Source organism: Lissotriton helveticus, chromosome 1_1 (assembly GCF_964261635.1).
Source record: "Lissotriton helveticus chromosome 1_1, aLisHel1.1, whole genome shotgun sequence".
NCBI classification, from domain to species: domain Eukaryota; kingdom Metazoa; phylum Chordata; class Amphibia; order Caudata; family Salamandridae; genus Lissotriton; species Lissotriton helveticus.
The window spans coordinates 674232955-674257925 of record NC_136057.1 but is presented as its reverse complement, the minus strand read 5'-3'; the positions used below and the strand labels follow the sequence as shown (position 1 = coordinate 674257925).

The following is a 24971-nucleotide window of genomic DNA, read 5'->3' as shown; positions in this document are numbered from 1 at the left end:
CCCTACAAATGTATTGAAAAAAACAAATATTAAAGTGATATTACAGTTAGGTATGATAATATCATACTTTGTATTTTTTTTTAAACTCTTAGAAATTCACTGGAAAACTAAAGGTTAAAGTAACATTATAGTTAGGTGCGAAATTAAGAGAAAACATAACATTTTAAATGTACAAAACCAATGAAATTCACCAGTTGTATTTAGCTCTGGCAACTATAACTCGTTCCCTAACATAGCACTAATAATTACCTCTCATATTACATCACTCATTCCATCTTCTATGCCACCATTAATAATATAAATGCTACATTTGCAAATAAATTATTGATGACAAAACTGTACATGGCGGGGGTTTAATAAGGATTCTCATACTGCAAATCTTGATTCCTCACGGTTTGTCAGAGTGGGTGACCACATCAAAATTCTTGCCACTAAGGTAATCTATAAGATTTCACATAATACAAAACCTATATGTAGGCTTTAATTCAGAGTAATAACAATCCACTCTTAAATACCTATTAATTTAAAATATGCTTTTCACAATCGATATGTCAGGCCTTCTGTCTTTATCATAACTTGCATAATAAACAATCAGTCTTATAGCCTATATCTTTGGCTTGCCACCATAACCAATTTAAGCCCAATACATTGAGTGTAAACTTTCCACAAGCAAAAGACCCGGCATACAGTCACAAGTACACATGTTTACCAAATTAGTTTCCAAACCAAAATGCTATCTCTCCAAAGAGAGAGTGTAATAAGGATTCTTGTAGTGCATATCGTTTATCACCACAGTTCTTTCGAGTAGATCTCCAACACCTAAACCCTTGCCTACTACAGTAATCTGTGAAATTCCATGTAACAAAGTACTTGCTTACCGGCCTGAGCACAGTGTAATAAAAATCCACCCTTAAAAGTCAGGTCTGTAAAGCATGCTTTTTACTGTAAGTAGGTCAGCCTATTGGCTTTTTCATAACATTTCATAATAGATCAACCCTATGAAATCTGGCATGCTTTTCCCAGTGAAATAATAGAGCTATCTCCCTTTAACATTGGCTTGACACTTTACCCAACACCGGCCTTTTCAAGTGCACATAAATTGACAACCATCATTCATACAGCTAAAAATATGCAGAAAAATACACCTTGCAAAATAAAATATGCAACCACTCTACAACCCCTCAACATGGCTAAACAAGAATCATTACAATGAAAACCCCCAACTATTTGTGAGAGTGGGTTGCAAATGTGAAACCCCATCCCTACTACTTTCTGTAGGCTTTAATATAGAATAATAACAATTCACACCTAAATGACTATCAGCTTTAACGTAAGCTTTTCATAATAAATATGCCAGGCCTTGAGTCTTTATCATAACATTTCATAATAAACTGATCAGGCGTATTGCCATCAACTTGCCACTGTAAGCAACTCAGTCCTGCTGCATCAAGTCTAACCTTTGCCACAAGCCAAAAGGTGCAAGCATTCACTCTTTTTAGAGGAAGCACACACATTTGGCCCTAATAAATCCAGTACTCAGGAGGACCAACTTGTGATTGGAGCCTTAACCCCCTCTCTCATTATGACTCAGAAAGACCTCTTTTGTTGATTACATAAGGTCAGGCGACAGTTGCACTGTCAAGTTAGATGTAAAAGTCTTTGTAGGTTAATAACTGCCCTCCTCCCATCCATGCTGCTGCCAGCATAGATGGAAAATTATCTGGCTATCTAAAACACTTTAATAAACGTGGGTGCACGTGAAAGTTCAAACTCAGAGCACTGGATAACCAAATAAATTAATCACACAGGGCCATATTATCAAGAAAGGCCGATACATTATTGCCTCTTTTATCAAATTCCCATAGAAGCCCAGGTTCTGGTGTTAACCTGGGCTTCTATGGGAATTCACAAGGGCAATATTATCAAGCCCATTATCGCGGCTTTAGGGGCAGTTTCTTGCGGATAAAAGCGGCGATAATGTATCGCCCTTTCTTGATAATATGGCCCACAGTTTTTGTGGAAGCAGGTACCTTCTTCTTAATCAAAATATGTACTACTGGCGCCCAACATGTGGGCGAAGCCAAGGCCCCTCTTCTGGTAATTTTCACATAATTGTCTGGCGACAGCTTTGCTGTCAAGCTAGATCATAAAAACAACATGTTAGGAGCGTTTTAACAAGTTGTATTTCAGCATTAACACTCTAAATGCAATTTTTTGTATCTACTTATAGTATGTATGCAGTGGTGTTTGGATGGAAGAAACGTAGCAGGAAAGCAACAGAGCGTTTTATGTGATCTTTGACGGGCACAGTACGCTTGGTCGGCCTTGACACACAACAGATCTGCAAAGCCCAGCTTACAATCTGATGCCTTTGACAGGACATGCGCAATATGCGTCCAAGCCAGACAAGCAGAAACATATAACAATAATTACACTTGTACCTGTGAAGTTCACCTTCAGCAAGTAATCCTTGTACAATTTCTTTCCGTCCAGACTCCTCATGGCATCGCACAGCTTGGTGGTGTTGGGGCACAGCGTCCGCTGCATTTTGTGCAGGGCGTGCGCCAGGGCATACACCGCATTTATGACAAACATGATCTTTGACTCTTGCTCATAATTTGAGCTATTAATATGCAAGCGTTTGTCGCAGGCTTTCACGTGCGGCGTTTTGTTCTGTAGGCTGCACTGGAATTTCTGCTCCCAAAAATCTTTGAACCAGGGGTTGCGATAGTTATTATACGGATTCAGGCTTTTAAAATACTTGTCGAATTCTTTAACAGGGTGAGAGGCGAGTTCCAGCGTTATTGCTCCGTAGGCGATGTGCTCGCTGCCCTTGACGATGCTCTCCTGGGCGCCCCACCCATCGCTGGCGATCCAGGTGAAAGAGGCATTCAGTCGATTGGCCGCAGCCAGGAGCTCCCTCGTGTCGTCGCTGCGCATGAACAGCACCACCACCTTAGCATTTGGTTTTTGCAGCAGCTCTTTTATTGCATTGTCGTAAGACTTTTTGATGTTCGACCTGCCCACTTTCTCCGAGGTGGCTATGCAGATGTTGCGGAGCCGGGCCTCTTGTTCGAAGGCTTCGATCCCTGTCTCGCCGTAATCCCCCTCCGAGGCGACCGTGGATACATACGTCCAGTTAAAGAATCGGAGGATCTCAGCCATTGCTTTGGCTTGGTAGAAGTCTGGGGGGACTGTCCTGGCGAAGTAGTCATAGCGCGACTTATCGCTTAACTTGGCACTGGTAGACGCATAGCTTATTTGAGGAATATGAAAGAGTCTAAGTAAATTTGCAACCTGTGAAAAAGAAATGGAAAAGCTTTAAGTTACTATGAGACGAACAGTAAAGCGTTTATATCCAGAACATTCATTAAAGTATTTTATCAAGACATAAAAGGAGGCACCTGTTTCATTGGTTTAGCATGCATTTTGGGATTCCCTGGTGCTGTGTTTAGTGCAATGCCTATTGTGGCTTTTATTTTAATGTACTTTTTTATTTGCTTACAGTAGAGTCTAAAAATGAAACACCTTAAATAGCATGTGAATACAAACGCTACATGACACCATTAATAGAGACTGGATGGAGAACAGTGGCGCATTAGGCAGTAAAAGGCATTGTTTCTTCAAAAAGGTGCCTTCTGACACCTGCGGTCGAGAAAAACAACACCAAGTCGAGCATGGGTTTATTACATGATTATGTGACTGAGCACTATTTTGAGGAATTATAATGGGGGGCCAGATGTACAACTGGTTTTAGACCCGGTTTGCGCGCGCTAAAAACCTTGGGCCCATGTACAAAACCTATTTTGCGACTCGCTAATCAATTAGCGACTTGCATAATAGGTTTTGCAACTCGCTATTAGGATGGGGCGTTCCTTTCCTAATAGCGACTCATGTGCCATGTATGAATGTTTTGCAACCGCAATTGCGGTCGCAAAACACTAGCAAATTACCACCTACTTCAAATAGGTGGTAATGCAATCGCAAATGGAAAGGGGTCGCGAGACTGGGGAGGAGCTTATGGTACGTGGAAGCCCTTAAAGAGTGGATACCTATACATTCATCTGCAGATGAGGAAAGAATCATGTATTAAGGAAATAGCAAGTGACAAATGACAAAGGTAATCATTCACTTATGTCTGGCTTACCAGGGAGAATGATCAGAAGAAGACAATTTGGATGTGATAGAGGAAGACGTGGTATTAGAAGCTAAGGGACTAATTTCGAGGCTTTCCGACCGACATCTATGGTTTCACTTCCGACCGCCTAATTACAATATAGGTGGTTGAAAGTGAAACCGGCCGGTCATTCCAGCTATATTCCAGCGGGCTTGAGCACATTGGCCAGTCGCAACCAGTACGTAATCCCTATAGGAATTTGGGATTCTGCCGCTGGGATTATGATGTTGGTTTGCCACAGTCTTTCCATGCCGGGCTTCCCGACATGGAAACCCTGTCAGAAAGTGCCTATGGGGGCCCCTAGCAGGGTCCCTTCTCCCTGCGGTCTCCGGTTAGGATTATGATATTGGTTTCCCACAGTCTTTCCATGCCTGGCTTTTCCAACATGGAAACCCTGTCTGAAAGCGACTTTGGGGGCCCCTAGCAGGGCTCCCTTATCCCTGCGGCCTCCGGTTGTGGGCTGTGGGGGCATTAATCCCTGCACCGGGTGACTGCCACGCGGTGCATGGATTAACAGAATCTCCCATTTCTCTATGGGCACTTGTGCTCCAGCCAGTTTACGGCTGTAGCGCAAGCTCCCATAGAGAATTAGGAGTATGCAACCTCACTATGTGGGGTGTATTGTTATTGTGGTGCAGGGTCCACCGACTGGAGGTTGGTCGGTCCCGAGACCGCAACAGGTTCAGTTGGAGGCAACTCCGACTGATATCATAATAAAGCCCTAAATGTGTAGATGTTTTGCCAAGTGAAGATTTTCTGAGGGAGAATTGAAGGGCGCCAAAAACAGGGATTAAAAAACAGAGAGAAGAACAGTGAAGCTGTGCCTTTAGGCTGTGTTGTTTGTGTAAAAGTGAAGAAAAGTCATCAACTGAGAGTGAGGATTGTCTAACTGCTTGGTGTGATTAAAGAAAGAGGGGCCTAGGTCCTATGAAACTTTGGCGGTGTTGAAGCTAAAGGAGAGATATGATGATATGGACGCATGTGGATTTGATTTGCTTGAGAACAGCCAAGAGCAAATCCTACAGCACATCAGAAAAGAAAGTCAGAAGATTAGGTGAGGTCAAGGAAAAATATTTAATCCATAAGGATATGCAGCATAGAGCACATTAAAAGTTCAGTATCAGTAGCTGTAACGTTACATTTTATTTAAAACAAGCCAGTCTTTGAAAGCTCCACTTGGCGCCTAAGAGCAGGACAGTGTTGTAACTCTCACTCCTTCTGGGTAGCCTAATTGGCCTCCTTAATGCTGGTATCAATCTTACAGTTGCAATTGTGTGCACACCTCATCTTTTGGATATCGTTTTCCGCAGAATTATTCGCTTTATTCAAAAGAACCAGGTCCTGGGAATTTGATCACACTGCCCGAGAGGAGAGGAATATTGGACATTGTCATATCATCCTCTTGCTCTCTTCTGCCTGACTGATACTATGCTGACTGCCCCCTAACTCATTATTGAAAATTTGTTGGAAAATGCACGTGTAGATGTACTTTTCTGAACACTGCCCACTGTATTAAAAATAAGGGAATTGTTAAAGGCTGTACTCAGGACATGAGTGATGCAGAGTTGGACATTGCTCCAGGCCCATCTGCCTCCCACCTGCCTGATTGGTTCAAACAGGAACTACTGGAAAGGTGGGTAGATTTGCCCACAGGACCTTTTTCCCATTGGTTAAGGATTGTCCAGGAGTCTCCCTCGACTAGCTGATGCCAGGCTTAGATGTGGCATCTCCACACATCCACTTTAGAATGCTTTTTGAACCTACAGAGGATCAGACGAGGACTGGACATGCTGTCTGTGTCTGAAGAGAAGCCAATAAGGACTGGAACTGCTCCCTCTTGTACACCGAACAAAGAAGTTCACTCCAAGGGTTAGATGGCTGATCTGTGTGACTAGGGGGTCAAAAAGCTGGAATTAACCTTTCCCTTGGGGCATCAAGCTGACCAGTGACAAATGGCCCTGGAGTGGACCTTGCTGTTGGACATTGTCTGATACCGCACAAGTTTTTAAGTGCCTTCCAAGAGGTGCTGATGGCTTTAGAAGTAGGCTCTTGTGGTTGATTTGAACTTGGAAGACAAACTCAGAAGGTAAAATCTTTGACTGGGATGTACCTAGTCCTTTTATCCGACCCATGCTACATTGTGGTCAGCCTGAAATTGCACACATCAACTGGTAGACTATCATTGGAACCTAGTGATTTCTGGTACTATTCCTGCTTAAAGATTAAATATATATATATATATATATATATATATATATATATCTCCATCTGCCTTTCTTGTATTTTTTTCATTTTGTTTATTATTTTTCTAATTCAGTTTCAGATTTTTTTATTGTATTGAATTTTGATTTTACCTCAGTTTTGGTACTGTATAAATACTTAAGACATTACTTTAGGGTTAAGCTTGTGTGCTGTGTACCATAGCTACAGGGCCAGGGAGGGATTGCTCAGGTTAATTTAGTGACTTTGAGGGTTCACGCTAGAAAGAGTTGTGATTATTATTTTAGATGGGCAGTCATCCACCTCAAATAGTAATCCAATTTCTAGCACTTCTTAACTAGGGTGCTAAGGAATTTTGAAAATTGTAGGATCTTACTATGCCTAGATCTGGCTACACTTGATTGTGTCAAGGTCTTTGAGTGCAGGTGAAGGTACCAGTCTATATGAGCTCAGAGCACTTAACAATCCCTGGAGCAGCAATTTAAAGCAGGTCAGTGACATCATAATCGCTTAAACAATTTATTACAAATAATTATCTTAAATATTCTAGGGAATCAGCTGATTTTAGTAATATAAATGATGTGGGTGATACACTGGAATATGAATTACTCAGGAAATGACACCATCAAAGTAAGGCCGGAAGCGAGATCACTGTTTATTGATAAGATCTAAGTAATGTTCTGTACAGTAGTTTTGAACTGTAGAACTGTGAGGAGACCTATCTTTAAGTCTATGTTGATGCATATGAAGCTACAGAACCATGAAGTGGCTAAAGATTCTTTTTTCAAACTTTGAGGGTTAGCAAGAATTAAGACATGGGCAGAAACTGTAAGAGCATAGGATCCCCACAACCAAAATAGAAATCCAGTCTCAGGCTATGTGTTTCAAGGGCTCCACATCTGGTAATTCCTGTTTCATGAACCTATATGGGAAATCTAGACCTGGGATAGTTCAGTAGCAAAGAGGCAATACACTTTCAAGTTATATGCAATGACATCATTATCTATCATCAAGAGAAAAATAGTAGTCCACATAACTTTGACTGATGTGGGCCAGAAATTAAAATTTCCTTCCATAGGCTAACATTGACTGGTTTCACTTGGAAATTCTTCTAAGTGTGGAGTTTTGGAACTTTAAAAAAATCCTCTAAAATCAGCCAAACTACGAATTCAGATTTACTCACCTGTTATCAGGAGAGACCTCAGTGCTGCATCTTTCAGCCCACTACTGATCCTGAAAAGTAATTCTAATCGTAGTTATAGTAACTTGAATTCCCTTCCGTAGGCTAACATTGACTGGTTTCACTTGGAATTTCTTCTGTGTGTGGAGTTTTGGAACTTTAAAAAATTCCTCTAAAATAAGCCGAACTACGAATTCCGATTTACTCACCTGTTATCAGGAGAGACCTCAGACCTGCATCTTTCAGGCCACTACTGATCCTGAAAAGTAATTCTAATCGTAGTTATAGTAACTTGAATTTCCTTCCGTAGGCTAACATTGACTGGTTTCACTTGGAAATTCTTCTGTGTGGAGTTTTGGAACTTTAAAAAAATTCTCTAAAAGCAGCCGAACTACGAATTCCGATTTACTCACTTGTTATCATCTTTCAGCCCAGTACTGATCCTGAAAAGTAATTTTGAACCCTACTTACCAGTAACTTGAATTTCCTTCCATAGGATATTTATATATATGCCTGCTATATAAAATATATATAAATTAATAAAATAAAAAAAAATATATCAATATTTTTAAAAGCTTTATTTTTCAATTTATATTAAAAATATGTAATGTAATTTAAAAAATAAAATATCTAAAAATAAATACTTTAAAACAATGTAGTAAATTAGTTAAAAAAATATAACAATTAATACATTTAAAAAGTATCATTTACAAAACCTTTGAAATTCACTGAAAAAACCATCAGTTTCAGCCACGTTATAGTTAGGAATTAGCATTTAAAAAACCTTAGAAATTCACTGAAAAAACCATAGGCTTCAGCCACGTTATAGTTAGGAATTAGCATTTAAAAAACCTTAGAAATTCACTGAAAAAACCATAGGTTTCACACATGTTATAGTTAGCTGGACATTTCACTCATACAAAACCATTGAAATTTCCCTGTTATAGTTAGTTCAGCTATCTATAACTCGCGTGCCCGCAATGCACTGCTGATGACGTCACATATTACATCACTCATGACATGGTCAGTGACATCACTCATGACATCACTCATGACATCTCAAATTACATCCCTGATGACATCACTGATATAGATATAGATATATATAGTGGTGTGTCAGTGGGTGGGTTGCAAGTGGGGGGGTGTGGGGGGGGTGTATATGTGCATATTAACTACTGGTGGTCTCCATTAGATAGTATTAGTTTGGACCTAGTATCCATAGATAAAGCATTTCTTGTCTCACTAATAAATGTTGCGTAGTTTGATAAAGCTCCATGAAATTTCCAAAACTAGTACACCAATTACTACAGCTAATTCTATCTTGAAAGTTTTATGGTGATTTTATCAAGTGGGGGGCTCAAGAAAAAGAGGTCGCAAAACATATTTTCCCCACGGAATTTCCTATAGGGATTTAATATATGACTAGAGGCAAAACTGCTGAATGAAATTAAACCAAATTTGGCAAAAGACTAAATCTTAGACCAGAAAGATCTTTTTTGTAATTTAGCGCAAATTCGTTCAGTAGTTTTTGAGTTATTGAAGTAAACACATTTATAGATATCTAGGGATGCGGAGGGTCTGCGGATTCCAGAGATCTAAAAATGAGATCTAATTAGGTACCACCACTTCAACATGGTAGTTGTGGCAGCCACCTTGGGACTTGGAGTTGGCCGATTCCAGGGAAACAATGCCAAAAAATATAAGGAGGCAGGGTAGGAATACCCTGACATCTTAGACCGGCTGGTGGGATCCCACAGGGATCCCGCTGTGGGCCCAACATTTGTTTTAAACATATTGCCATGAATTTGTGGACAAAAGTGGTCTCCTGTGCTTGTCTTTCTTTGCACCTGGGGTGGACCAGGTCTCAGGGAGGATATAGCTTTTGTATTAAGGGAGAGGTAGCATTCAAGGGGTGGGGTGATGGGGCCAGGTTGGTGAGGATTTGAAAGATGACCACGAGCGAATATTTTCCCTCGTCGTCTGCTTCACCGTTCTAACCTGCACTGGGCCGCAGCTGCATATGTGGCCTCTTTGCTCAGGATGATTTCAGCCCCAGGAACCCCATATGGCCAGAGTACGGCTGATACTGCAACAGTGAGGAGGGCCACATGTCCCCCTTCCCCAGCTGGAGCCATTGATGGCCCTAGGGACCCCATCCCACAGGGCTGGGCTCCTGCTATGTCTCAAGGTGCCCACCACGGGACATATGGTGTCTGCTCTCACTCTGCAAGAGCATGGTTGAAGCATGTTTTGGTGCTCCCTGTGGCCAGGAGCAATGCAGGCTTCCACTGGAGGTGCAGAGACAGCTGGGGCTGCAGGGGCATTTGTGCTCCCCCCTCGTCCTCCCACCCCAAAAAATCAGTGTTCTGGTGGGCTTCAGGGCACCCTTCTGTTACTGGCTGGACCCCATGGTCTTGGGTCCCCGAGGCCAAAATTGACCCAGTGAGCTGCCACATGAACCCAATTCCCCAATTACAATTAGCTGGGCCTCGGGGGATAGGGTCCTGGGGAAAATATTGGCCTAGGGAGGGGTACTGAATGACCCCTCCTCCTTTTAAATATGTAGTGTGTGCCCTGGGTGAGCTCCAGGGCACTGATCATTTACTGGCAGGGTTCCGGGGGATATGGTCCAATCTTGGCCTGGGAAGGGGGCTTGCATGCCCCCCTCCTCCTCCAGACAAAGTTCGGCCCTTGTGGCTGAAATTGGCCGGGAGAGGTTGTGCGGCTACCCTCCCAATTATTACAAGATTGAGCCCAGAGCATGAGGCCCCTGGGGGCCAATATTGGTCAGGGAAGCGGGATGCATGCCCCCTCTCCATTTACAACAAAGCTGGACCCGAGGAGATGGGGTCCGGGTGCTGAAATAAAGCCAGGGAGGGGTGCCACACAGCCCCTCCCCTAAATAAATGTGCAGGGCACCAGGGGTTGGGATCCCAAGGCTCAAATTGTCCCAGTTTGGGGAGCTGTGTATCTCACTCACAGGTGGCTGCCTTTGGGAGATTGGCTATAGAGTCTATCACAGGCCAGGCCCTGTGGACAATCCCTGCTGCATTAAAAACAGAAATTCACTAAAAACTAACAGTTACAGTGACTTTATAGTTAGGAAATAGAATTAAAAAAAAAACTTAGAAATTCACTAAAAAAAACAAGGTTACAGAGACGTTATAGTTAGGTTCAAAATTTACACACACAAAACTCATGCTATAAGGTAACTATAACTCACATATTACATCACTCATGACATTTTCTAGGACATCAGTGATAATACCAGTGCAACATTTGCTGTAAAATTATTGATTGATTGACTCCGGTAGGTCGCCCCCCACGTCGCACAGCACCACCTTTCTGACCGTGTCCCCCCGCTCTGCTCTGCTCAGCTTGGGCGCCTCAGCCTGAGTTGTGTGCCTCTGTTGTTCACATTGCTGATTCTGTCATCCTGTTTTTGTGCATTTTGTTTCCCTTATTCTGTTGTTCTGTTTTTGTGCATTTTGTTTCCCTGATTCTGCTGTTCTGTTTTTGTGCCTTTTGTTTTCTTTCTCCCCATGCCCCATTTTACTGCTGCTAGCAAAGAAATGGCACCGGGAACAGAAACCGAACATCTACGCAGCCCACAAGAACACCTTCCACAGACCCCATCACCTCATCAGATACGCCAAAAGGGCCTCCTTCAAAGACCACCTCGACAGCAACGTGCACAACAGCAAAGAGCTCTTCAACATCGTGAAGGAACTCTCCAACCCAGCTCCAACACCAATGACATCCCTCCATCACAAGACCTGTGCGACTCCCTTGCCACCATCTTCCATCGCAAGATCGCAGACATCCACGACAGCTTCAACAACCGGGCCGCACGACAGCCACCGACACCTCAGACCCCACGGCCACCACCCACATCGATCCCCTGCTCACCTGGACCAACATAAATGACGAAGACACCATCAAAATCATGAACACTATCCACTCTGGCTCTCTGTCAGACCCATGCCCACACCACATCTTCAACAAAGCTAGCTCCACCATCTCACCCCATTTCCGTAAGGCCATCAACATCTCCTTTGAGACCGCGACCTTCCCGGAGAGCTGGAAGCACGCCGAGATCAACGCCTTACTCAAGAAACCCAAGGTGGATACAAAGGACCTCAAGAACTTCTGACCCATCTCCCTGCTCCCGTTCCCAGTGAAGGTCATCTAGAGGGCCTTCAATGGACAACTGACCCGCTACCTCAAGGAGAACAACATCCTGGACCCGTTCCAGTTAGAGTTCCACAGCAAGCACAGTACCAAAACTGCCCTCATCGCGGCCACTGATGACATCGGGACCCTGCTGGACAATGGCGAAACTGCGGCCCTCATCCTCCCTGGACCTATCAGCCGCCTTCAACACTGTCTGTTACCGAACCCTACGTACATGCCTCCACAACGTAGAGATCCGAGCCAAGGCTATGGAATGGACCACCTCCTTCCTCTCCAGCAGAACCCAGAGGGTCTGCCTCCCCCCTTTCCGGTCCGTAGCCTCCAAGATCATCTGCGGCATAGCCCAAGGATCATCCCTCAGTCCGACATTGTTTAACATCTACATGGCACCGCTCGCCCACGTCGCCCGATAGCACGACCTCAACATCATCTCTTACACCGATGACACCCAACTGATCCTCTCCCTCATCAAGGACCCCTTCACTGCCAAAACCAACCTCCACAAAGGAATGAAGGCCGTCACCGAGTGAATGCAGAACAGCCATCTGAAACTGAACTCGGACAAGACGGAGGTCATCATCCTCGGCTCCACCCCCTCAGCCTGGGACGTCTCCTGGTGGCCGACCGCACTGGGAGCAGCACCAACACCCACCGACCATGCACGCAACCTGGTGTTCATCCTCGACTCAACATTCTCCATGACCAAGCAAGTCAACGCCGTCGCATCCTCCTGCTTCAACACCCTCCGCATGCTCGCAAGATCTACAGGTGGATTCCCACCGGAACATGAAGAACGGTCATCCAGGCCCTCGTCAGCATCAGGCTGGACTACGGCAACTCCCTCTATGCAGGAGCCTTGGCCAAACTCTTGCAACAACTTCAACACATACAGAATGCCTCTGCACGCCTGATACTTGACATTCCTCGCCACAGCCACATCACACCCCACCTGAGAGACCTGCACTGGCTTCCCGTCAACAAGAGAATCACCTTCAAGCTCCTCACCCACGCTCCCAAGGTACTCCACAACACTGGACAGGCAGACCTTAACAGACAACTCACCTTCTACACCCCAAACTGCCAGTTCCGCTCTGCCAACCTCGCCATCATCCCCGCATCCCAAGAGTGACTACCGGTGGCAGATCGTTCACCCACCTCGCCGCCAAGACCTGGAAAAACCTCCCCATCCTCCTACGACAGGCCCAGGACCTACTAACCTTCAAGAGGCTACTCAACACCTGGCTATTCGAGCAGTAGCAGCACCCCCCCAGCGCCTTGAGACCCTCAAGGGTGAGTAGTGCAATTTACAAATGCTCTGATTGATTCATTGATGAGAAAGCTCAGTGATTGATTGATGAGAAAGCTCAGCATGGTGGGGGCACGAGTTATAGTTGCCTTATGACATGAGTTAAAGTTTCTTAACATAACTCTATCTTTAACTGCTGAATTCCTATGGTGCTGTGTGTATGCAAATTCTGAACCTAACTATAACATCTCTGTAACCTTTTTTGTGTGTATATATATATTCGCTGCATCTGTAGCACTGATCATGAATTAGAAATTTGTGAGAATGAGGCTACACAAAGATTTCTAGCACCAGGCTATAAGAATAAGGATGTAATCTTAGCTCACAACAAAGCAAACACTTTTTCTCGTGACCATTGCCTCGGTGTCATCACTAGGGGGATGGGTGAGGGAGTCATTACCCAGAGAATCATCATTGATTCCCCCCAAGAATTGAGATTAATCACTGCTTATTGCACGCAAGAAAAACAGATTAGAAGAATCGTATGTAAAAATTGGCCTATTGTCCTTACGGACCTCTCTCTATCCCAGATTTCACCTCCTTTGCCTTCATTGACTTTGAGAATTGCACCATCCATGAAGGATACTTTAGTTAGGAACAGTCCAGAAGTTATCTCCACCAACACATAGTTGTCACCCAGGTGTGGTTTCTTTAAATGCAGCTCTTGCTGGGCTTGTAAATTTGGGATCAACACCACAGAGTATATGACTGCCTTTAGCAATACACCTGTGAAAATTCAAGGATATTACACTAGTCACACTGATTTTGCTGTTTATGTGCTCAAGTGCACTTGCGGCTTAAAGTATGTAGGGGACACCAAGCTCCAGGTTTACAATAGCATACTTCAACACCTTAGAGCTGCAGTCAACTCCGATTCCAATTATCCAGTAGCCAGACACCCTAAATTAGTACATCACAGCAACTTAAGTGACTTGCAATACTTTGTAATAGGGGCTGTTACCAAGTCAATCCAGGGGGTTAATAGAGAGCGTCAGTTGAGACAACTTGAATCTGGGTTTATATTACAACTTGATACCAAATTGCCGAATGGTCTCAATCCGGGGTGAGACCTTCACAATTTTCTTTGATGATTCTGTTATGTAGGACTTTAGCAACTTACAAGTGTATCACCAGGCACATTTAGCTATTGCTATTTCTGTATTGGATTGTTATTAATCTGATGTCCTGAAAAACTGTCTTTGTCGTTATGATTATTTTAGATCTATATCAATGTCTGCGCTCCTTGCAGTGTAACACTATAGGTTTTATTCCACACTAATATGATCTGCCTGTTCTCCTATACTCTGTGGTACTATTTTACATTGCCCTTCAATCAGCATGCTTTTATACATCGCATGGCATCCACAGGTTGTAATTGTGGATTTTCTCTATTGCTCAGTTCTGCTTTACATGTTGATTTGGGCACTTGCCCAGGATTATGTTGCCTCTATTATATTTACTTTTACAATAGAGGGCTTTCCCGGGGCTCCGGGGAGCCTATTCATTTTTCTTAGTAAGTGATTATTTTATATATGTTTGCACTAGCACATTTTGCACTCTCATACCTGACGATTTAGCACTTGATGAGTTCTGTGCGATACTATAGAGACCACATTGACTTGATTTACACATCAGTTTACATTTCTTATTTGCACATTTTGTCTAGCAGGAAGTGGTCTTTGCTTACCTTTGAAATAGTATGAAAGTATTACAATGCACTATGTATATACTTAATGCGTTTCTTAAACCAATAAAATGAAGAATGTATTTTAAATAAATTTATATAAAATTCTATTGAATTTTTTTTTAATGTTTTAAAAATATTTATTTACATCATATCTGCTGAATTTCTCTGGTTTTGAATGAGTGACACCTGAACCTAACTATAATCTCTCTGTAACCTTTGGTTTTGTAAGTGAATTTCTACGTTTAAAAAAAATTTCCATTTCCAATCATGTAACTATAACCCTTGGTTTTTTTCAGTGAATTTCTAAGGTATATTACATGCTAATTCCTAACTATATAATGTCCCGGTAGCGATTGTTTTTTTTCAGTGAATTTCTATGTTTTTTTTAACTAGTAGTCGTGCTTGCAGAGTGGCAGAGAAAGGGGGCTGGGCATCCGACCAGCTCTCAAAAATCCCACTTTGAAGAACTTACAGGAGGTACCAGTAGGGCTTCTTGGCCCCCAAGGTCTCTCAGGAGTAAAGTGGACTTCCTTCCCCAACCAGTAGTGCACCACGAGCTGCATTTGCAGAGTGGTGGAAGACGGAGGCGTGGCCTCCAAAGACCTCTTAGCAATCCCGCTGTGTTTGGGGCTTATCGAAGATAACAGGAGGGGTAATTAGCCTCCAAGGACGCTCTTGGGGATAAACTAACCCTCCTTTTACCTCCAATAAGTCCCACACAGCAGGATTGCTGAGACCTGATAGGAGGCCATGCCCCATTTCTCCATCACTCTGCAAAATCGCCTCCTAGTGCAATGCTAGTAGGGGGATAGGAGTATATTACATCTTTGCTGCAATTCACAAATATCATGATTTTGCGACAAAATAATGCAAAAAGAAAGCTTTTAGGCTGTGGCCGAGTCCCAGGGAGACCCCAACATCATGGCTTGGGGGGCAGGGCATTCCTCCCCTCACCCTTTTTTCTTTTTTTACACTGTTCTTTGGGCACTCGTGAATCCGAGTCCCAATACGGCTGCCAACACTTCCTGGTTGAAGTGTTGGCAGCCAATCAGAGCTGTCCATTTCCCTGCAAGAGCTCATCTTTTTTCGTGAAGGCTTTCCGACCAGAGATATCACTATAGTTTTCAGAACGTTTAAACGGATTTGCACCAAATAACAAAAAGCCCAATCTTCATAACAACATTTACATTTCTGCCAAATGTGGTCTAATTCAGTCCAGCGGTTTGGGCTGGAGGTTCGACAATGTGTACCTATGGTAATTAACATTACAAATGCACCGTTATTTTGCACCCCTATTTCCCGGTCCCCACTGCACAGATCACAGCCAAACTTTCCATGCCAAACAGAACCGACTTTGACACTTTTTTGGGACAATTTCATGCATGTTGGTCCAATGATGCCAAAGTTATAGGCAAGTACAAAAGGTACTAGGTCCTATAACTACCTACTATTGAATATACATAACTATCTTGAACGATTGATTCTGTACGTACATAGCCATTTATATATATATATATATATATATATATATATACAGTGAAACTTGAAGCCATATATTGAACATTTTAGCACTTGTATGAATCAATGCAATGCATAAATATGAAACTGAAAGCCACTATGAACACACTGTACATACTTGCACACATTCTGATTTACACTATTTGATTTTGATTTTGATTTTGTCATCTCAAGTTCTCATTTTGATAATCAGATTGGAGATGGTCTGCTTGTGCTTTACTAAATTTATTGTGTTTTCACAATGGTCTAACAAGAGACATAAGCCGATCCACGGCTAGATCTTTTCTTTACCACTGTATTCAGATTCATCACTTGTAATTATGAATGCATATTGATACTACTTTGTGTACTCTATTAAGTGAATGAAACCAGCATTTACTAGTTTGAGCAACATCTTCCAATATGGCGCCCATGTTATTCACAGTGGTTTTCTTTGTCCCTTGTCTATGACCATAGAAAATGTCAACATGAGAAACTTTATAAACATTGCCGACGCGCGGTGATGGTAACACCGAAGAAGGCTATACGCCGAAACGCGTCTGTTCGCTTGGCAAAGATAAGCAATTAAAGTTTGCCTTCAAGCGTTACCCCACGAGTGCGGTTTTCTTTGTCGATGAACGAAGGATTTTGGAGCTTTATATATATATATATATATATATATATATATATATATATTCACAAATCGCCCTGAAGCAGCAAGAGGGCACACAACAGCATTCCGCCCTCCAGCTCTGAAAAATGCACCCTGCCATTTCAATCCATAGAGCATTCATTTGCCGACGCGTTTCGAGGCCGTGAGCCTCTTCTTCCAGGGAAGCCAGGAACTGAACAGCTGAGTCGCATTTTCATTACTGACTTTGTTTTCTACAATGCCTCCCTCAATGGGCGTCCGCTAAATGCTGCAACCATGATGTATTGTGGGGCATGGAGTCTGTAATGCGACAGTTCATAACATCTTTAAGTAAGTTCAATAGTTCAGCTCCATATTAGGCTTACTTTTAAATCCTTTAGTAGGTTATGGAAAAAATGCAGGCTTGTTATGCATCTCGAACGTTGTGCTGATTGTCCCAAAGGTTTGGAAACCCAGCCTCTCTCAGCCGGTAACGTGCCTTTCCAGCTGACGGCGGTGCTCCTCTCCGCGGCGGGGCAGCCGCGTGTAAGTATGTATTCACAAATCGCCCTGAAGCAGCAAGAGGGCACACAACAACATTCCGCCCTCCAGCTCTGAAAAATGCACCCTGCCATTTCAATCCATAGAGCATTCATTTGCCGATGCGTTTCGAGGCCATGAGCCTCTTCTTCCAGGGCAGCCAGGAACTGAACAGCTGACTCGCATTTTCATTACTGACTTTGTTTTCTACAATGCCTCCCTCAATGGGCGTCGGCTAAATGCTGCGACCATAATGTATTGTGGGGCATGGAGTCTGTAATGCGACAGTTCATAACATCTTTAAGTAAGTTCAATAGTTCAGCTCCATATTAGGCTTACTTTTAAATCCTTTAGTAGGTTATGGAAAACATGCAGGCTTGTTATGCATCTCGAACGTTGTGCTGATTGTCCCAAAGGTTTGGAAACCCAGCCTCTCTCAGCCGGTAACGTGCCTTTCCAGCCGACGGCGGTGCTCCTCTCCGCGGCGGGGCAGCCGCGTATAAGTATGTATTCACAAATCGCCCTGAAGCAGCAAGAGGGCACACAACAACATTCCGCCCTCCAGCTCTGAAAAATGCACCCTGCCATTTCAATCCATAGAGCATTCATTTGCCGACGCGTTTCGAGGCCATGAGCCTCTTCTTCCAGGGCAGCCAGGAACTGAACAGCTGAGTCGCATTTTCATTACTGACTTTGTTTTCTACAACCTCCCTCAATGGGCGTCGGCTAAATGCTGCGACCATGATGTATTGTGGGGCATGGAGTCTGTAATGCGACAGTTCATAACTGAGAGAGGCTGGGTTTCCAAACCTTTGGGACAATCAGCACAACGTTCGAGATGCATAACAAGCCTGCATTTTTCCACCTCTTCTTTGGCAAATTGACTTCTGCCACTTGCAGCGGCGGGCTGGGACGGGCTGCCACACCCAACAATCCACAGAGTTTCATTCAAACAATTTGCAAAACAAACAAACGAAATCCAGGCCACAATCCTTTTTAAGATAGAGTGCTTTTAATTCAGAGGAGGTTGCTGCTGAATTAAAAGCACGCGATCTGAAAAAGGATTGTGGCCTGGATTTCGTTTGTTTGTTTTGCAAATTGTTTGAACGAAACTCTGTGTATATATATATATATATATATATATGTTTATATATATATATATATTACCTACTGGCGGTCGCCAGTGGGTATATATAGTTAGGATTTTTTCTCTATGGGATTTTTGAAAATTCTATGTCTAATAACTTTGGCGTTTGTGGACGGAATTGGCTGAAATTTTCAGGAAAATGGCACATTTTGTTTCTGAGCAGCCCTTGAAAATTTTGGGGGGGTTCGTCAAGGGGGGGCCGAGAAAAAAGGGGGGTCCCAAAACGTGTTTTTAACATTGAGTTTTCCATAGGGCGGTTGGCCTCACTTTTAGCCCGAACGGCTGAATGGATTTGCACGAAACTTGGCAAAATTGTAGGGACTGGTAGCCCGATGTGCCTTTTGTAGGTCTCAATATATGTGCTCCAGTGGATTTTGAGAAATTAACGTTTAAAAAAGATATATATCTGTAACAGCGGACCGGGCAGCGTCCCAGGACGCGTACTTTGCGCGCAACGGAGCTTTGTGAAGCGAAGCTGATTGGTTCTCCGGCGTCTGTCAACATTCCAAACAGTCCGTAGCGGCCGCCATCTTGTCTCTCGGTAGGATCGAGAGACAAGAGGAGGCCAAAGCGAAGGGGCAAATGACCATAAGGGGGAATAGTAGATCCTCGCTGACCCCCTAGGTTTGATGTGGAGGTTTTAAAAGGGCCCCGCGGGGCAAAAAAAAATAATAATAATAATAATCGAACGGCTGAATGGATTTGCACGAAACTTGGCAAAATTGTAGGGACTGGTAGCCCGATGTGCCTTTGCTAGGTCTCAATATATGTGCTTCACTGGATTTTGTGAAATTAACGTTCAAAAAAAGATATATATCTGTAACAGCGCACCGCTTCGCGTACTTTTCGCGTTACGGAGCTTTGCGAAGCGAAGCTGATTGGCTCTCCGGTGTCTGTAAACATTCCAAACAGTACGTAGCGGCCGCCATCTTGTCTCTCGGTAGGATCGAGAGACAAGAGGAGGCCAAAGCGAAGGGGCAAATGACCATAAGGGGGCATAGTAGATCCTCGCTGACCCCCTAGGTTTGATGTGGAGGTTTAAAAAGGGCCCCGCGGGGCAAAAAAAATAATAATATTAATAATCGAACGGCTGAATGGATTTGCACGAAACTTGGTAAAATATTAGGGACTGGTAGCCCGATGTGCCTTTGCTAGGTCTCAATATATGTGCTTCAGTGCATTTTGAGAAATTAACGTTCAAAAACAAGATATATATCTGTAACAGCGCTCCGCTTCGCGGAGATAAAATTATATCTGTATTACCTAGCTGTTGCTAACACCAGTTAGCGACGGCTAGTAGGAGATAGCGACCATCTTGGGCCCCACTTTGCATGTGAGTGATATTTATCACTAATGACATGCAAAGTGGGCATGCCAAGATGTTAGCGACTGGAAACAGTCGCTAACATCGCTATCTCCTATTATCAACTTTTGGAAATATTCGAGATAAGCGCGAATATCTCCAAAAAGTAACAGCTGCCCTGAGCAGTTCTTAGCCATGTTATGCAATGGGAGGTGGATAACATGGCTAAGAGCATTAGCTCGGTAATGCATGAATATCGCTGAGTTTTCAGCGATATTAATGCATTGCGGTCGTTTTTTATCGTATTTGCGATAAACCTTGATAATAGCAAGGTTTATCTGCGATAATTTCTGACGGTAAAAAAATCTTTGCAATGCATCGTTAGGGATAAATATCGCTTAACTTTGGTAATATGCCCCAACGTCTGTTAACGTTCGATTCGAAGGAAATCAGGAAGTGTTGAAAAACATTGTCTGTGCCATCTTGTCTTTTTTCAAATGCCACACTTTTGTCGTGCACGGCAGCCATTTTAGATGCCTTGACCAGACCCACTCTGTGCACGCTGTCGATCCTTAGCATGGCTCCCCACCCTCGCAAGCATCTCACCCAGGCAGTGGTCACCCCCGCTCTCTGTCTTATGCATGGGTAATAAACCTCCCCCCATCTGCGCTGCTCTTCCCTGAGAATCACACCCTGTGCCCGCCCGACACCTCCCTTTCGCCCTATTCACTACCGCACCCTCTGACACTCCTTTTCCTCTGTGTCCGATTGTCCAGGCCGGTCCTAGGCTATCAGCTAGCCCTGCAGATGTAGTTTATGGCCACAGCTGTAAAGAATCACCCCTCTTCAAAGGAGTTATAGTAGATCAAGGCCCACACTCGATGAGATCCGTCACAGCAGAAGCGTTGCTATTATCTGAAAACCATCCTGTATTGTGATTGGGGAGGGGACCGAGCGTGAAGCGGAAGATTCCAGGGATGACTCTTTGTACATCAAAGTTTTTACAATTATGTGTCACATTAAAAATATATAGCACTCCGACAAAGTAGTAAGATTATAAAACTTTAATAATTTATAAATATATACAAGAAAACAAAAATAGTAATAACATATAAACATTTTTAGGGAAAAACAACGAAGTAGCGGTCGGCTGTGCGAATAGTCCCAATGCAGCACAACGTCCAGATTTCCGGCGTGGGGCGTCGCGGGGGGTGGGTCATCAGTAGCAAACTGTTGTGCGAATAGTTCCAAGGCAGCAGAACGCGCCGAAATCTAGATGACACGAAAGTGATGTCTAGTAAGTTGCCACCCAGCAAATAACGGCGTGGGGCGTCGCGGGGGGTGGGTCATCAGTAGCAAACTGTTGTGCGAATAGTTCCAAGGCAGCAGAACGATGGCACCAAGGTGATGTCCAGTAAGTTGCCGCACTGGTTTTGGTATCCTACAATGCTGCTCCGAATAACGGCGTGGGGCGCCCCGGGGGAGGCGGCGTGAACGGGCCTCTCCAGGTGGAGTGTCATCTGTTGTAGTGGGGCGCCCCTTTACCGTTTCAGTTGCCATTCCGTCCGTTTTTGGTCCACTGTGTCAAAAGCCGCAATTCAGCTGAGTTGCGCCCACTCTTGCGGTGCAGCGATAGGCGGCTGTCACAGGACTCTCAAAATGGCGGCAGGCTCTTTCCTTTTTGGGCCTGGTCCACTGAAATGGCCCTGGGACACCTTGGAAATCGGACGCTTGTCTGCTAGGTCTTGGACCCCATTCTCGAAAGCGTCCCCTCCGCCTTGAGAATTCATCAAAAGTTTTGGGGGCCCCGACTCCTGCAGGCTTCTGGTGGGGAGCGGCTGCCATGATTGCTCGCGGAATGACCACGACGGAGCTACGAGATGGTGGTGCTCTCATGCTGACGCCAGTTTAGTCTGAAACATCCAGAAACAAGGTGGGGCTTTCATCGTTTGGGAAAAAAAAAAAGTTTTCATCCAATGAAAAGTGTTGTTTTTAGGTCATATGATCAAGCCTTCCATCATTAGGAAACCAAAAGTAAAATGAACCAATGAAAAGTTTTATAAACAAGTCACATGACCTGTTATGCGGCATAGGGTATAAAATGCGGAGAAAATACGTTGGCACGTGAGGCGGCGTCAGTAGCGGACCGATGTGCGAATAGGCCGAAGGCAATACAACGCGCCAAGATCCGGATGGCACCGAGGTGGTGTCCAGCAAGTTGCAGCACTGGTGTGGCCATCCTACAATGCTGAAAGTCGGCGTGGGGCGCCCCGTTGGCCTGTGAGTTTGCGTCAGTAGCGGACCGATGTGCGAATAGGCCGAAGGCAGCACAACGCGCCAAGATCCGGATGGCACCGAGGTGGTGTCTAGTAAGTTGCCGCACTGGTGTGGCCATCCAACAATGCTGAAAGTCGGCGTGGGGCGCCCCGTTGGCCTGTGAGATGGCGTCAGTAGCGGACCGATGTGCGAATAGGCCGAAGGCAGCACAACGCGGCAAGATCCGGATGGCACCGAGGTGGTGTCTAGTAAGTTGTCGCACTTCTGTGGCCATCCTACAATGTTGAAAGTCGGCGTGGGGCGCCCCGTTGGCCTGTGAGATGGCATCAGTAGCGGACCGATGTGCGAATGGGGCCAAAGGCAGCGCAACAATATTTTCTGACTGACACCACAAGGCGCTGAGATGCCAAGATCCGGATGGCACCGAGGTGATGTCTAAGTTGCGGACTGATGTGCGAATGGGGCCAAAGGCAGCGTAACAATATTTTTTGTATGGAAGATACCACTAGGCGTTGAGATGCCAAGATTCGGATGGCACCGAGGTGATGTCTAGCAAGTTGCTGTACTGGTGTGGTCATCCTACAATGCTGAAACTCGGCGTGGGTCGCCCCATTAGCCTGTGAGATGGCGTCAGTAGCGGACCGATGTGCGAATAGGCCGAAGGCAGCACAACGCGCCAAGATCCGGATGTCACCGTGGTGGTTTCATAGTTGAGAGGCACTTCATCTGCAGTGGGGCGCCGAGATCCGGATGGCACCGAGGTGATGTCTAGCAAGTTGCTGTACTGGTGTGGTCATTCTACAATGCTGAAAGTCGGCGTGGGGTGCCCCATTAGCCTGTGAGATGGCGTCAGTAGCGGACTGATGTGCGAATGGGGCCAAAGGCAGCGCAACAATATTTTCTGAAGAGAAGACACCAAAAGGTGCTGAGATTCCAAGATCCGGATGGCACCGAGGTGGTGTCTAATGTGCGAATAGGCCGAAGGCAGCACAGCGCGCCAAGATCCGGATGGCACCGAGGTGGTGTCTAGTAAGTTGTCGCACTTCTGTGGCCATCCTACAATGTTGAAAGTCGGCGTGGGGCGCCCCGTTGGCCTGTGAGATGGCGTCAGTAGCGGACCGATGTGCGAATGGGGCCAAAGGCAGCGCAACAATATTTTCTGACTGACACCACAAGGCGCTGAGATGCCAAGATCCGGATGGCACCGAGGTGATGTCTAAGTTGCGGACTGATGTGCGAATGGGGCCAAAGGCAGCGTAACAATATTTTTTGTATGGAAGATACCACTAGGCGTTGAGATGCCAAGATTCGGATGGCACCGAGGTGATGTCTAGCAAGTTGCTGTACTGGTGTGGTCATCCTACAATGCTGAAACTCGGCGTGGGTCGCCCCATTAGCCTGTGAGATGGCGTCAGTAGCGGACCGATGTGTGAATAGGCCGAAGGCAGCACAACGCGCCAAGATCCGGATGTCACCGTGGTGGTTTCATAGTTGAGAGGCACTTCATCTGCAGTGGGGCGCCGAGATCCGGATGGCACCGAGGTGATGTCTAGCAAGTTGCTGTACTGGTGTGGTCATTCTACAATGCTGAAAGTCGGCGTGGGGCGCCCCATTAGCCTGTGAGATGGCGTCAGTAGCGGACTGATGTGCGAATGGGGCCAAAGGCAGCGCAACAATATTTTCTGAAGAGAAGACACCAAAAGGTGCTGAGATTCCAAGATCCGGATGACATCGAGGTGGTGTCTAGCAAGCTATGCAGTTGAGTTGTGTGCGCACTTGCGGCGAATAGGTCGAAGGCAGCATAACAATGTTTTTTGATTAGAAGACACCACAAGGCGTTGAGATTCGGTTACCACCGAGGTGATGTCTAGCAAGTTGCCGCACTGGTGTGGCCATCCTACAATACTGCTCCGAATAACGGCGTGGGGTGCCCGAAGGGGGGGGGAGCCGGCGTGAATGGGCCTTCCTAGGTGGAGGCTCGTCTGCTGTAGTAGGGGGCCCCTTTACCGTTTCAGTTGCCATTCAGCTGAGTTTCGGCTGCTCTTGATGCTACAGCGACAGGCGGCTGCAAGAGGACTCTCAAAATGGCGGCCTGTTCTTTGGATTTGGGCCTGGTCCACTAAAATGGCCCTGGGACACCTTAGAACTCGGACGCTCGATTTTTTTTTCCTTTCCTGTACATGCAAAAAAAGGTAAATGCCCGGTACGTTACACGCTTCATCTGCCACGATGAACTCTCCAGAGGAACCGAAAAAAAATATAGTTGTGGTAACTATACCATGCATCGTCATATGGAGAGGTGGCACCAATTAATTATAGTGCTGCATAAAAGAGAGATTTGGAGGAGAACCCCTGACCTGCTAGTACATTCATCAAAGAAGTGGCACTGAGAGCTTCAGAGGCAAGGGAAACGGTCCCAAATATTTAGAAGAACTTTGGAAAGATTAAAATGACATGTTTAGATTGTGGCAAATTAATTTCATGTGGACAGATGAGTGTTACTCTAATAAATACAGCATATAAACATCATCATAGTCGATGGTTGGTAGAGACATTTTGACTATATCCTGGACCTGCCCGTCCTCGCCCAAAATGGCGCCGGAATAAATGGGACTCGTAACTCCTTGTTGTGTACTGGTTGCAGAACCTTGAAATCACGAGATACGTATGCAGTTTTGAAGCACATGGCGGGCGGGGACGAGAATTGATTGACTATTTTGACATCCCTATTGATATTAAGTTCTGATGTGTTATTGATTACTGTACTGTTGAAAGTTCGAATTAACGTCACCCATGGTACTTGCCCGCAAAT

The 24971-nt window shown here is 44.8% G+C and overlaps 1 protein-coding gene across 1 annotated transcript in view; it reads right to left on the bottom strand.

Moving 5' to 3' along the window:
• Positions 1-24971, bottom strand: part of GRM3 (glutamate metabotropic receptor 3) — a 1294065-nt gene that overhangs the window by 543299 nt on the left and 725795 nt on the right. Inside the window, exon 4 of the mRNA XM_078674187.1 lies at positions 2442-3297. Within this exon, the coding sequence (XP_078530313.1) occupies positions 2442-3297 (856 nt within the window). The remainder of the gene's footprint in view (positions 1-2441; positions 3298-24971) is intronic.